Raw genomic sequence first — 14,649 nt, forward strand, 5'->3', positions numbered from 1 at the left:
AGAAGATCTGGTGTTAAGAACAGAGGAGATGAGACTCGAGATTGGTGGGTTCTGTTTCAGGCACAGTAAACTACTCACTTCGACACTGAGTAAGTATAGAGCCTAACCTTCAGAGGTGCAGAGCTTCACACTGCCAAAACTTCAGTGGGATTTCTGGTGCCCGCCATCACAAATAATCAGTCTTTGACATAAATGTCCCTTTCCTCATTTGTAGAATACAAATAGTAACACATACTCCACAGGACTGCTGTGAGATATAATTAATAGTTGTAAAGTACTGAGTTCCGTGGATGAAAGCTGCTAATGCAAGTACAAAGCATTATCAGCTCTGAAATGTATTATACTTCTGCTATAAAAAGTTTTTAAAAAGAAGAACTTATCTATTTTCTCCCAGTATTTTTACTCTATACAGGAGCAAAAGATCTTGCACAGCACTTCATTAAAAAAAGAATTAACAACCTATCATAATCTCACACAACCAATCTTCCCTCTACTACTATCTTACTAAAAATGTCCATATTAAAGACAACCTCGGGGCAAGTTTTTTAAAATAAATTATTTCACACAGTCCATAAGAAGAGCTGATCTCTAGAAATAGGATAGTTAAATTTATTTAAACACCTATAAATGAAGCTCTAAATGAATGTAATGGTGCATAGTAAATTTAAAAGTTACTTTATGGACAGCAGAATTACCAAAACCTAGTACTATTAATGAAGTTTCTGTAACTAGCGACAAGTCACTACTGGAAGAACTCAGAACTGCTGAGGAATACCAAGTCCTTTAAAGGAACTTCAGATACATACGTATATATCCTCAAAAATACCATGATTATATAAAAATCTTTTATCTTTAATCCTCTCCCTTTTTCTTCTTTCCTGATAATCTAGTTAGGGTTTGGTGGGTTTTGTTGCCTCTCAGGACAAAACATCTCCAGTGTTTTTAAGACAAATAAGTAACAATATTATAGTAAATAAGGCAAGGAACTCTTCTTTCTCACTTCAACCAAGCATGGAAGCTCTGGAAATGAAAATAAAATCTACACAGTTTAAGATTAAATAAGATTCTTCAGAAAGGTCCCCACTGCTGCAGCACTGAGATGCCACAATATGTGTAGAAGCTTTTTTCTTGTCCACTGGGAAATCAGTATTTATTAATTCTTTCAGGATACAAAATTACTTGAAATGATGAACTGATGAATTTTACACTATCCTTCATTAACATTTCAGACATTTTTGCCCTCCCTTCAGCTACTTTTATTTGCAGCCTCCTGAGCCACACAGAAGGTCATGAATATTGGCTCTGTGTTACTTCGGAAACTCATTAACCCTTCTGTTGCACTGGATCTAAGACAGCCATAAACCATGGAGGCTCTTGGAGTTAGCAGGAAGAGTTCACATAAATAAGCTTCTTGTTAGTCCATGTTCTTGCACATGTTAGTCCATGTGCAAGACCTTACTACCATAATGTCTGCTTCCTATTTCCTTTTCTCCAGTATTTTAGAGATCATCATCTGCTTTTATCCCAGCTGGTAACCTGCCCTGTCTGGAATAAATTCAGGCATTACAGCTGAGTTCTCGCAATGTGTTAAGCTAATCTTAGTTATGCTGCCTCTGACAAGTGTAAGCTGCCTGTGAAGGAAGAAAGGACGACATGAAGCTTTTCTTCCCTGCCCTTTCCTCCTTGAGCCAATTCTATAGCTGCATGATGAGTTTGATCAAGGAATCGATCTGTCTGAAAGTTGGTGGGTTTTTTCCTAGGTTGGTTTTTGGATGGAACCGTTCCCTGATCCAGATTACAAATGACTGCACAATCAGAAGAATAAGTGCAACGAGCAGACTAGAAATGCACTGGCAGGAGAGGTAAGTCGGGCATGACCACTTTTTGCAGCAGCATGCACTTGGATTAGCTGGAAGTGATCATGAGGCCTTAGTCATTCAAGGGCTAAAAGGCTTCTGTTAAACACAGTACCAATCATTTGGGTTTACCCTGCAGTGGGTAGCCCCAAAAGCACTTGGAGTGAATTTATAGGTTGCCTTCACTCATCTTACTGTCCTGGTTTCCATATACCTCTTCGTGCTTCTGGCTATCCTGGGAAAGAGAGTAAAGTAAGGTCTCAGTGCCAAGCCATTTTCTTGTTGGTCAACAGTTTGATAGGCACAAAGCTCTCAGCCACGGACACATTATCTCTCTTGTGATTCATCTGGAATGAATGGGAGATCCTTAGCCCAAAAGCATCCTCAGAAGAATCAGGCAACTCACTGTCTGCATGTTATTGCCTCAGGGCACACAGTGATGTAAAGTACCTGGAAAGATCTCCATTAAAGATTCAGATCCCAGGGAGGAATCAGCCCAGGAGACCCGTTACAGAGCAGCACGCGGAGTTTTCAGAGACAAGCAGTCTCACAGATTGCATCATTCCCAGACTTCAATTCTTGTAACAAATAAGTAGGAATACTCTACTGATAAAAACAGTAGTAGCATGTGCCCAGGCACAGTACCTGCTGCTGCTTTACTACTCAAGTCCTGAATGCTATCAAAAACTGCAGGTTGCTCCAAACCCAGGTATGCCTTTACGAGGAAACTCAGCTCTGTGAATGCCTCATCCAATTCATCTGCAGAAAGGGATATGCATTTCATGGTGGTGAGAAAGGATACATAATGAAAAAACAAAGCTTTCATCAGTACGAAGTTACAAATCACAGAAGTTTGACGCAGAAATGCATTCTTAACTCATTCAGCTCATGTCTTTGGGAGAAAAATCTTCAGCTTCAGAAACAGCACATTCAAGAAAATAATCTGAAATTCATCTCAGTTTCTGCACTCACCTAAATATTCTCCTTCTGCAATTTGGTTTACTGTGTTTTATTTCTTTAATACTATATTTAAATTGTAAGCTCCATATGCCCTTGACAATAACCACAAATACAACATTTCATATCACAATGATATTTTTCACCATCACTGTGGTGAACCACAAAAATCACCTCCACAAAAGGACAGGCACAGAACGAACTAGAAAAGGATTCTTCTCTACCACCTGCTATCCTCAATTCCTATATACCAAGAAGCAAACATTTGTTTTAATGAAATATCTACTACCCTCACATTCCTTGTTTCAGGCTGGGGCACTTGAGCAAGTTACTAAGCAGAAGAGTCCTACAGGGAAAAGCTTTGCAGCAGCCTCTTCTTTACAGTGAGACGTTGCCAGACTGCACATCAGCTGTCATTTCAACACTTGAAAAAAGCCTATCCTGCCCAGAGATAATTAGGTCTCTTAGATCAAAAGCACCTCCGAACTCTGCCCAGAAACCAACAGACAATTAGCACAGATCAGTTTAATATTCTCACAGGAGACAACAGTTAACAAGTGTGCTGCTGAGTTCAATAGTTGGTTCGCTTTCTAGATGGGCTTAAAGCACAACTTGGACATAGCAGAGTAATGCAGTCCTGACAGATCTCCAGAGCTTTTGGATTCCTGGGACGAGAATTAACTGGGAAAATCAATTAAGGGATAGTTTCAACTGTTATGCTGAACATCAAACCATTTGTCATCCTTACTTTAATATTTACTAGTGGCTTTGTTTGCATAGCAGTTTCAGTCCATCTATTGGTGTGACATTAAAAGTCAGATTTATAGTATGAAAGAGATTAACTTACCTGTGTTGACTACTGCATCAAAGTATTCTGGAAAATCCTGACTTATTTTGATGTACATGTCCACTCTGGAGACTGCCTCTTCAATCTCTGGCCTGCTGAATAATCCTTTCCTCCGCAGATGTCCCTCATATTTTTCTTTGTTCATTGGTACTAACAGGATATATCTGGGTTTAAAGTAGGTATTTTTCAAGCTACGCACACCCTTTAAAATTAAGCAGAGAAATGCAACGTTTTGCTCCTGAAACTGAGTGCCTGTTGAACTTGTAGCTGAGTTTAGGACAACTCTGTATTTATCACAAACTACCGTGAAAGCAGTACTGGAAACCTGTATCCAATCTACAGGTCTCAAGGTCTAGCATCCAACTTTACAAAATCGGCGAGTTCAAGGTGAAGTGCCCTAAAGCTACATGTGGAAAGCGTTGTAAGAATAGTATAACTTTATTCCAAACACACTTTTGAAAGAATCCTTTTAGTCAAATTCCACAGTGATTTGAAGCATCATACTTCTCATAACCACCAGTTAATGGGTTTCCTTCTTTTCCATCCTTTCTATTCCATCAGGACCTAGTTATTCTAAATGTGCGTATCACTGACACACACTATTGTACTGACACACAGCACAAGCTATCTGCATCACCACCTTGGCCCTTAGCTTTCCACTATGAACAAACTGACAATTTTCTCCTCAGTTGGTATATTTTTCTAAGAGAAAGTGTGCAACTTCATCGAGATACAGGCATATTTATTTTGCTGGAGCAGCTTGCAATGTTACCTCCTCCCAAAACTGGATATAACCACAACTCCTCAGCAGAGATACAGCGTGCACATTCTTCATCTGTCACACTGTAGTCAGCCGTCTCAACTTGAACCATTTTTATCAGCAATAAACTATCTTGAATAGGACTTTTAGTATAGCAGACTGGGAAACATTTACACGTGCCTTGCATCAACTCTGCTGTAAGGACAATGGCTTTGGTTGGCACTAATTAACAGCTGAGGACTGCAAACACCTACAATCATTTCAGCTAGATCTGAAAAAGGAGACCTGTCTGCATGCTAGGACTTAAAGACAAGGTCTTATTAAATGATGCAGGTAACGGTACCAATCCTGAATTTCCAATAGCTCTCCTTTGCACCAACTCATACTTGGAAGAATCTTTTCTCTCTCCCTCTCACTCTATCTACATATAAAACAGAATATTGTAATGATGTAGCCCTGCAATATGGTATTGCCATTGCCGTAAGATTTGGACTGAGTTTTCCAAACCTGAGGACTGAGGCTTGTCCTGCTCACTCTGAACTTTTCTTGACTGGGCTATAACTTTGTTTTACTTCATTCAGCTGTGACAGCAATTTCTCTTGTTGATCAGGTGTCTGTATCTAATTGTTTTACTTTTGTTTATCTTTGTGTGGTGCAACCAGAGTTTTATATGGATAGCAGTAACAAGCAGTTGTTCCAGGTAGAATGAGATGTTTATGACTCAACTTAATAACGTAATGAAGATAAATACAGACCTGGCATGACAGCAGACCTTGAGAAGAAGAAACACAGGACACAACGTAGAGGACTACAGGCATGGGAGATGGGGCACAGTCTTGACACTAGACACCTCACAACTATAAGCATCTCAATAATGGTCAGTTAATAAACGAAGGCCAGGAGCTGGACAAAGCTGGTTTTAGCGGCAACAAGAAGAAATAGTATGTAAAATATATAAAGGGCACCATATATAATGAATTCTTCTATCAGAAATAGTGTGGCCAGCAGGACTAGGGCAGTGATCGTCCCCCTGTATTCGGCACTGGTGAGGCCGCGCCTCGAATCCTGTGTTCAGTTTTGGGCCCCTCACTCCAAGAAAGACATTGAGGGGCTGGAGCGTGTCCAGAGAAGGGCAACGAAGCTGGGGAAGGGTCTGGAGCACAAGGCTGATGGGGAGCGGCTGAGGGAACCGGGGTTGTTTAGTCTGGAGAAAAGGAGGCTGAGGGGAGGCCTTATCGCTCTCTACAACTGCCTGAAAGGAGGGTGTAGAGAGGTGGAGGTCGGTCTCTTCTCCCAAGTAACAAGCCATAGGACGAGAGGAAATGGCCTCAGGTTGTGCCAGGGGAGGTTTAGACTGGATATTAGGAAATTTTACTTCACCGAAAGGGTTGTCAAGCATTGGAACAGGCTGCCCAGGGAAGTGGTGGAGTCACCATCCCTGAAGATGTTTAAAAGACATGCAGACACGGCGCTTAGGGACATGGTGTAGTGGTGGACTTGGCAGGGTTAGGTCTGCAGTTGGACTTGATGATCTTAAAGGTCTTTTCCAACCTAAATTATTCTATGTTTCTGTGAATTCATATGTAACCTGGAGCTGCAGACTAACAAAGAAAGAGAAAAGTGTAAATATGTGTTAGCAAACATATACAAATGACCCCAAGAGGATCCTGGGAGGAGAAAGAAGAAACTATCAACATGAATATCCCCCCAGCAAAGGGCTCAAAAGTTGACAACTTGCTGTAACATCCCTCCCCAACAACAACACCAGAGGGAAGCCACTGACCTTAGAACCCGAAGGAGCAGTGAAAGGGTGAGCATAACACCAGCAAAACAGATAGAAACCAAGCAGCCATGTGTTACAATTTTAATTGTAGTAGTATTATTATTGTTGGGAATTTTTCGGTATAGAAGTACTCTAAATGCATTATTATTCTTCCTTTTTCTGTAATAATTAGACCTAGACTAATGATGATTCTTAAATTAGACAGTTAAAATTTCCATCATACTAACAATAAATTATTGGCTTTACTTTTATATATATGAGTGTTTAATGATCATTGTGGAAAAAACCAAAACAGGCCAACAACCATTGTAGTGTCTGGTGATGAACAAATTATCCAAAGTTAAGTCAGACCATGCACATTATTGCACTGGAGTAAATGTAGGGAAGCTTACTTCATTTTCATTGAGGCATGATGCACCTTCTTCACTAAAGTGGGTAGGAACAGAGAGGGACTAATATGTCAAATCTGAGCACTGTTCATTACTTCATCAGAACTGACCATCACATCCTTAAAGCTGGGGTTCTCCAGAATAATTCTAAAGTATAGTCAAATACAAGCAAAATCATGCAAAAACCAATAACGGGCTGAACATTTACTAGATTTTTTTTTTCCTGGTTGCAGTGTTCTCAGTATGGAACAGTACTTTGATCCATTCTAAAAATTTCAAGGAGTGATTCTAGGGAAAATTCTATTCTTTTTGGTGAAAACTAAAGGGGAGAATTTGGGGCACAGAAATCTTTGCATCCAGCTATGTGACCACCTACTTTCAACTAGGCCTGTAATTATTCAGAGATCGGAAAACCAGCAGAAAGCAGACCCACATTCCAGCTTAGTAACACCCTTCTCATCTGAAGTTGCACCATGAATGAGTTCTCTTTCTGATCAAGAAATAATGTAACAAATGATCCCTATGTCCCAGAACTATGTAGGAATAGGAAGGCAGCCCATCAATAGTCTGGGATGAGCGGGGAGGAGAAAAAGGGAAGAGATACAGAAAGCTCCTGGTGTGCCCAATAAATTTGTTGTACAGAGACCGCAGGATGAGTGACTGTTTAATATGAAATAAAGAGTGTATAAGGAAAGCGACCTTAAAATAAAGAATGGGAGAATACAGGAGTTGACAGTTTGAAACCAAAGATATATTTGGAAAATAAAAAAAGGAGTATGATTTGAGTTTCCTGAATTTGCATAGGAGGTCAAGAAAGATCAAAGGACTACCTGAGTTGAAGACGTCCATTCATTTAACATAGCTAAAGCACCTCAAATTTTAGTTTCAGTTTTCAGCATGGTGTTATAGAAAAGATGTGCCTAGTATTATATCTACTTCTTTTAACTCCCCAGCCTGAATGACTGGATAACCAGCAACAAATGCAATAGAGAGTAGTCTTTGGCAGGAGACAAAGTGTACTTATATTTCTGGAAGGATAATAAGACACATCAGCCACTCTGCCACTACACCCTTGGTTGGAATGTGCAGCTCTTTTCAATTGCTCTGCAGGTATTGGTGGCTACGCAAGCAAAGGGAAAGCACTGCAAACATGCTTACTCCAACATATAACTGTGTGTCAGAATTGCAGCAGCTTCACTAACTGGAAGTGTAGACTCAGCAAGATTTAACTTTTAAATTTTGTGTCAGTCTCCTTTATCAGTGAAAGATATACTCTAGATTAAAGGGAATGAACAGTTCTAAATTTTTAGTCTCAGCCCACAGACCATAATTAAAATTTCTTTTAATAGTGCTAAATCACTTTTGTTATGAGCCTCGCAGAAGATAATGGACTTCAATAACTTCTATTCAGATACATAACTCACCATTATTGTTTCTCATCTGCTAGCAGAGTCCACAGTGATACAAGACTATGCATAATTACTACATGATCTTGAAACTTCAGTGTCAAAGGAGTTTCTTAGCTGTCTGTCCATAACCGTAGCTTCGGTAATACCCAGTAAAAGTTACGGTCACTGCCTATGTCGCTGGGCTAACCTCCTTATGCATAAACATGACATTCCATTAAGTTCTTTCTCCTAAATTATTTGATAATACTTCTACTTTGTGAAGAATTGACAGCTTTAAAAGGCACCCCATTCCATCATGTTTAATCTTCTCCTATTTTTCTTCCTTTGTAAATTTAGGGTCTGTCTGGCAAGACAGCAAACACACTCTGCCTATTGCAATCAGCGGAGACTGAGGGTGATTCACAGTTCTCACAAGACTGAGGAAAAAGGGGAAATGGAATTACACAGAGATTAAGTTATTAAATTGCTGTTTAATATCAGTCAAGTAACAGGCACTTAAAAGCAGGATTGCAGCATTAAATTGTGGACCATTTGAGCAAGGAGCTACTAATTTTTTAGCACTGACATGCTGCTATTCTGTTATTTGTACCTTTATATGCAAGCCAGTAAATGTGCACAGATTTATCTGGGCCAAAGGGGACTAAAACTCCTTATGAACACTAAGGTTCTTAACTGAAAACTAGTCTTTCGATCATCAGTTTCACAAACAAAACGATCATCCTAAAATTAATTAACTTTAGTATCAATTTTTGCTCAAGTCTCCCTAGTCATTCCCCTAACTCTGTATGCACAACTTAGGATCCTAAGTTAGCACTGCAGTCTCCTACATTTCTTTTTTATATCTATTATTTTTTTCCCCATCTATCATGGAGTGTAGTAGTGTCTGTTAACTTGTAGTAATCCCCCAGAGGCAGAGCTGAGCTCTACAAACACAGTGAAACCCAGCAACACTCAGTATCACATTTTGGGCACTCTGTAGAGCCTCTCATTTTGGAAGTTTGTATAAATGGACCTTATTTTGTAGAAAGAACTTGGAAGGAAATGTAGCATGCCTTTCCTTTTTGTCACCTCGACCCCTAGCTAGTAAATCTTGATCTAAGATAATGAGAAGTACATAATTAGAAAATTAGCTAAAAAAAGTTATTCTTTTGGGATTCCAATAGATAGGTTTTGACACTTTGTTTGTGACCTAGTTTCTTAACGTAGCAAGACTTCTGAGATGCTGCCATCTGTGCACGTGTACCTGACAAATCTCAGAGAGGGTAAAGTAATCCCTCAAAGAGATTGCAACTTTTAATAGTTCTGCCCCAAATATTGCCTCAGGCCTGCATGCATCCTCCATTGCTTCATCAGCAAAGGAGAAGCATGACATTCTTTTAGGGGTGATCAGTAGGTGTGCAGCTCTAGACTAGTCCCACTAATAAGCTGCAGATGGGTGGAAAGCACATGGTTGAAAAGCTGAGGATACTGTAATGGAAAGTACTGGTGATATGGTGAGGAGATGAGGCCGCTGCTGAAGATTGAAAAAAATAGGCCAGGAAATTTGAGAGGCCAGCAGAACAATCCATCTGACTAAATGTGGGTGTCTAGAAAGGGAGTGGTGTGGTTTACATATAGACAATAGAGAGCTACTTGATACAGGCAGTGGAGTTAAAAATGCAGTTCATCTGACCAAACAACTATATTTCCAGTGACTGTAACGCAGCCCACACAACTAGTTCAAATGTAGCAGCAGCAGCTGTAGGCTGGGCAGAAGGCCATAGGATGTCTCTTGTGTCACTAAGTGGCTATGTCTAGGCAGCTGAAACAAACCTTAGTCAAACTGCATGAATTCCTCCCCAGGACAGTTCTCACAGAATGACTCATTCAAAAATGGTTAGGCAATAACTTATCCTTACCTCTATTTCTAAGTGAACACAGGTTGCAAGACCCTCTCTGGCAATTGATTCTACCGTGTCTCTTCCAAGTCCGTAGTAATAGTGACTGTATTTAAAGGTTGCTATAAACTTCCCCTGAAATTCAAAACAGCAAATAGAATGACAAAGGAAATATTTTAAGGGAAACAACTTCCTTAAAGGAGCATAATCACTCTGGACTTCCCTGCTTTCTCTCCCAACAGTTTCTCTCTGCCTAAATCATCAATGATAACGAGGCCAATGAGAGCACAAAATTTGCAGGGAAGAGCACATAGCCAGTCCTGCAGGGTATGGGCTTCTACATTGTTCACGGATAATAAAACACCAGTGTCTTGAAAACAAGCTGCTGACAGGTTACAGCTTTCATTGGTTATTCATTCACACAGTAAAGAAAGCAAGATCTAAAGCACGGGGCATCCTTCTTTTGACATTACATCAAACCATGTGGCCATGCCATATAAAATAGAAGATGTCAAAGAAAAGAGAGGACAGAAACAAATCTGCAAGGAGAATGTATAATTGGCCAAGAAACTTCAAAGTTAAAACCTGATAACTGAAACTTCAGTTCCCAGTAGTATGTCTAGAGAGACGTAAGCAGATTATATTCTTCTAAAATTAAACTACTTGATTACTGGGAGTTATCATTAAGGACCAGATCAGTTGCTTAAGACTGTGTTGGCTCCCCTGTTTGTGTATGTACAAATAACGAGCTCTGTTTTCAAGCCAAAGTTTTATGGCAGACAGCAAAAGGCATCAGAAACAGTAGCTGGAGGCACACTGCCTTCAGAGAGAAACACAATGCCTTTAGGGCGAATTTGCTAAACTTTAAAAGACTGAATTCCCTGCAGGGTTGCTGGAAGATTTTGAAAAAAGAAAAAAAAAAAAGAAAGAAAGAAAGAAAGAAAAAAAGATGGCAGCTATTTCAAGAGTTTTTCTTTCCTACACACAGAGTAGATATTTGCATATGGAAATAGGGTTATTTCTACATTATACGACTGTTTAAAGATTCCTACTGACCATTATGCCCATTTATTGGTTTCTGTATATGCATACAGAAGAAAAGACAGCATAAATATACAACTTCTCTGGGTATGAACTTAAGCCACGTAACTGTGAGTGAATAAGCATACACACGCAGACACAAACTTCATATTAAAAAAAAACCCAAAAAACAAACCAACCAAAATCAGACCCGGACAGAAAAGTTGAGTTCACTCTGGGTGTAGGAAATAGGCCTACTAGGATACTAGTCAGGTACTTACTGTGTTCACCATTTTGTCAAATGCTTCTTGAGAAACGAAATAGTAATCAAGTCTGTTTTCTTCACCAAAGTAAGCTGCCCTGGTAGTGTGACAGGGACTGGAAGATATATGGTATAATAAAGAAATAACCTGTTTTCAATCATGGGAGCAGCTACGGAATAGGAGGGGGGGAAAGGGAGAATACTACAAATCATTTTATTTTTAAGAAGAGAAGAAATATGAGAAATACAAAGAGGTGCAAATCATACCACTAATGCCGCATATTTGAAAGATTAACCCATAAATACAAAAAAAAAGTTTAAATGTAACATTACATTTTGGCTATAAATCCCCCCCAACCCAAGACAGCCTGAACTGAAGCTGTCACAGCACCCTGTTATAGAGAAATGATGAAACCCATTTTTTTCCAGTTATGTCAGCTTGTGGATGATATAAAGTAGAATCCTAAATATGGAAAAGGAGACTAGGAGTTAGGCTGAACTGTGAGGTTAAGAAAGAGATATAAAGACCAATCTTTAAATAGACCCCTAATAGTAAGGGGAGAAATAATCCTGAAACTAGGGAGATAAGTGGGATACAAGGCAGGACAAGTAATTGCCTGCCACCGCATAAGGACAACAGGATAAACCTCAGATATGTGAGCTTACTACCAGGATGAAACACTAAAAAAATAAAAAAAAACCCAAACAAACCCAAAAAACCCCAGCTAAGTCAATGCACATAGCAATTTTACATTATATGCAGTGGCTCATGTTCTATCTTAGGAAATTATATTTTGCTACTTGTTTCTGCTTTGATTTTGTTTTTAATTTTGACATTGCAGGATAACAGGAACAAAAGTGTGATGTGCAGCTTTGGCATTGAGTCACAGCGGCAAAATTTTAACTCTTTGACTTCTGCTGGATTGTCCTGGAAAATACGGCAAAAAATATACCACCTACTAGTATACCACCTACCAGGCCATTTCTGTTCATTTATTCAAGGTAGCTGAGTTATAAACTATTAAGAAGTTTAGTCTATAATGCAGAGCTTGACAGGTCTTAACTATCACGGCATTAGAGGGTGCCACTTTTTTTTATCAGCAAGCTGTGGCAAATGAGAACAGTGTGCTACACATGGACTCTAAAATTTCACTTCAAAGGCCTGATTTTCTTTAAGATATTATGAATGCATCCAGCTTTAAAGGTCATTCCTGAGCACTAGCCAAATGGTTTGAGGGTCCAATTTCACTTTATTTTTTGAAACACTTTTAAACATTACAACCGTTTTTAATTGCAAGGCCATGTTTACATTCAAACTGCCAGGGTATCTTGCATGAAATACATTTTTAATGAGTGGAATGTTTGAAATTTAAAAGTGTAAGCCATAAAATTGCTTAAATCTCCACTGAATAATTAAAATACAACTTTGCTTTATGGTTGCAATTTTCTGCTCTGTTAAGATTCTGTCTCTCTCCCTTTTCTTTCCCCTCATGCATAAAACTTTTAGGAAATAAAATACACAGTATAAAAACAATGCTCTTAAAAAAACACATAGTGCTTGGAAAATTTCAATTGGTATTCAATTAGTTTGTAATTTCCAATCTCGTCTTTCAAAACATAGTAGTTGCTTTAAAGAAAGACAAAAAGTCATTTTTCCAGTCACATAACCTTCACAGATCTTTTCTTAAAATGTCCTTTCAGCTTGCCAGTTTAATGATCTCATCCAGCAAGTGGCTATAATCTGAACAGAGAGCAGGCAGAAATACATAGAGGCTCCTTCACCATGGTGTAGTACGTTAGAGAAGGCAGAGAAGACATCAGATCGACAAGCAGAGCATGGTCCTGCGATGCTAAGAACTCTGAGGAATCATTCGCACACATGCACGTGCCCATGGTCCCTTTCTTACAACTCACCACTTCAGCACCTAAGAGTGCACAAATATAGACCCAGGTCCTACTGGGGCAAAAGCTATACATGTGAAACTACAGCCAAAGTCTGGTTAAAAATGAATGGATAAATTCATGTAATAAAGAAAATGAGAAAACAGAGGAGAGACAATATAACAGGAATACAGATCAGTGCTGAATAGCGGGTGCTATAGGACCTGTGAAAATTAGGTACTGTGAAGAATGGAATGGGTGGACAAGAGGAACAGCTTGCACCACCTAATTTTAGGCAACAGATAGTGGTGATCTAACTTAGCCAGCCTTCCTATCTACTGTGCACTGAAAATAGGTAGATACCTCAGGGAAGTGATTCACAAAGGCTGAATCTCCCTTGGAAAAAGATAGTTTCTCTCCACTAAATACACAGGGAGCCCAAGGCGGTAAGGATCATAATTCAGGCCTTTCAGAGAGGGAGAATTAGTCCTCCCGGCAGGTGGTGAAGTCTGAAAGGTGCCATTTGCTTTGATAATACTACTCACAGGATAATAAACTGGTCCAGCAATTGCACTTGCTTCCTTTCCTAGCTTCTGGATGCAGTCTGCACATGCATGCTAATGTGTTTCTATGTAGGTACATTACAAAAATTAAGCGAAATGCATACATATCTAACCAGATGCTTAGGTTGAGGGGCATTAGTGAGCATAGATAGAACAGATCAATAAAAGGAGCACTAAATGACACATTTTTGTTTGTTTGTTTGCTGTTCACCTTTGAAAAGAACATGATAATTTAAATAGCTTTTCTTTTAAGGAAGTATTTGATGACTTCAGGCAATCAAGCCCTGGGAAGAGATAAAATGCATAGCAATGAACATTTATTGGTTGCCTTTAACTTTTAACTTCTTTAAAAAGAAAAACAAACCAGCAGCAATTCTAGCCTTGATCACTTGGTATTCTTTTAAACTTACGGAGGAAACTTACCCATATCTGAAGAAATTGTTGAACTGTCTGCAGATCTTATGAGTAAGCTCTCTCTTACCACAGGCTAGAGGGCCAACTAATACCAGCATGGGGTAGGGAGCATCAAGACTAGGTAAAGTGCTACAAGAAAGGAAAACAAGGAGCCATTACATTATCTACAAATGAAGTCTTCAGCAACTTTGTATAAAGCTTCTGCAGAGACTTTATCATCACTTCAACTAATCTCATCTGTCTATCACACTATTCACATTGTTCAGTGTAGACAAAAATCAGGAGAAGCGCGTGCTCAGTTTGATATGCTCTAAACATAAAAATAGCACAAAATACTGCATTAAAGACCCCTGGGTCTCTTTTGCAAAAGGAATAATGTTATGTCTACTATAATCTTTTCCAATTTATAGCCTTTTCTAAAGCTCCCTCTGCAGTTACGGTGTTGCTGGGATTTGTTTAAGAGTTTTCCAAGTCTATCACAGAGATGGTAATATTTTAATCATCAGGATAATAAGCCTGGCCTGAACCTGGACTCAATCCTACAAACCTTTACGCACTCCTGCATGTAATCTTGCTGACTTCCATGGCCTTGCCAGATGAAGGTGGAAATTTGTAAAGCACTCTTCAATTC

General features: G+C 39.2%; 1 protein-coding gene across 6 annotated transcripts in view; it reads right to left on the minus strand.

Moving 5' to 3' along the window:
• LRGUK (leucine rich repeats and guanylate kinase domain containing) overlaps positions 1-14,649 on the minus strand; it is a 59,534-nt gene that overhangs the window by 23,754 nt on the left and 21,131 nt on the right. For 5 of the 6 annotated variants that reach the window (XR_012042999.1, XR_012042982.1, XM_072864554.1 and 2 more), the window contains exons 11-15: positions 14,028-14,147; positions 11,180-11,276; positions 9,900-10,013; positions 3,661-3,862; positions 2,502-2,615 (exon numbers count right to left, since the gene is read on the minus strand). Coding sequence is in view for 3 of the 6 variants with exons in the window: in XM_072864554.1 (XP_072720655.1) it covers positions 2,502-2,615; positions 3,661-3,862; positions 9,900-10,013; positions 11,180-11,276; positions 14,028-14,147 (647 nt within the window). In the remaining 3 variants the exon portion in view is untranslated. The remainder of the gene's footprint in view (positions 1-2,501; positions 2,616-3,660; positions 3,863-9,899; positions 10,014-11,179; positions 11,277-14,027; positions 14,148-14,649) is intronic. The other variant, XR_012043010.1, reaches the window with a different exon arrangement.

This window comes from Ciconia boyciana, chromosome 1 (genome assembly GCF_034638445.1).
Source record: "Ciconia boyciana chromosome 1, ASM3463844v1, whole genome shotgun sequence".
NCBI lineage: Eukaryota > Metazoa > Chordata > Aves > Ciconiiformes > Ciconiidae > Ciconia > Ciconia boyciana.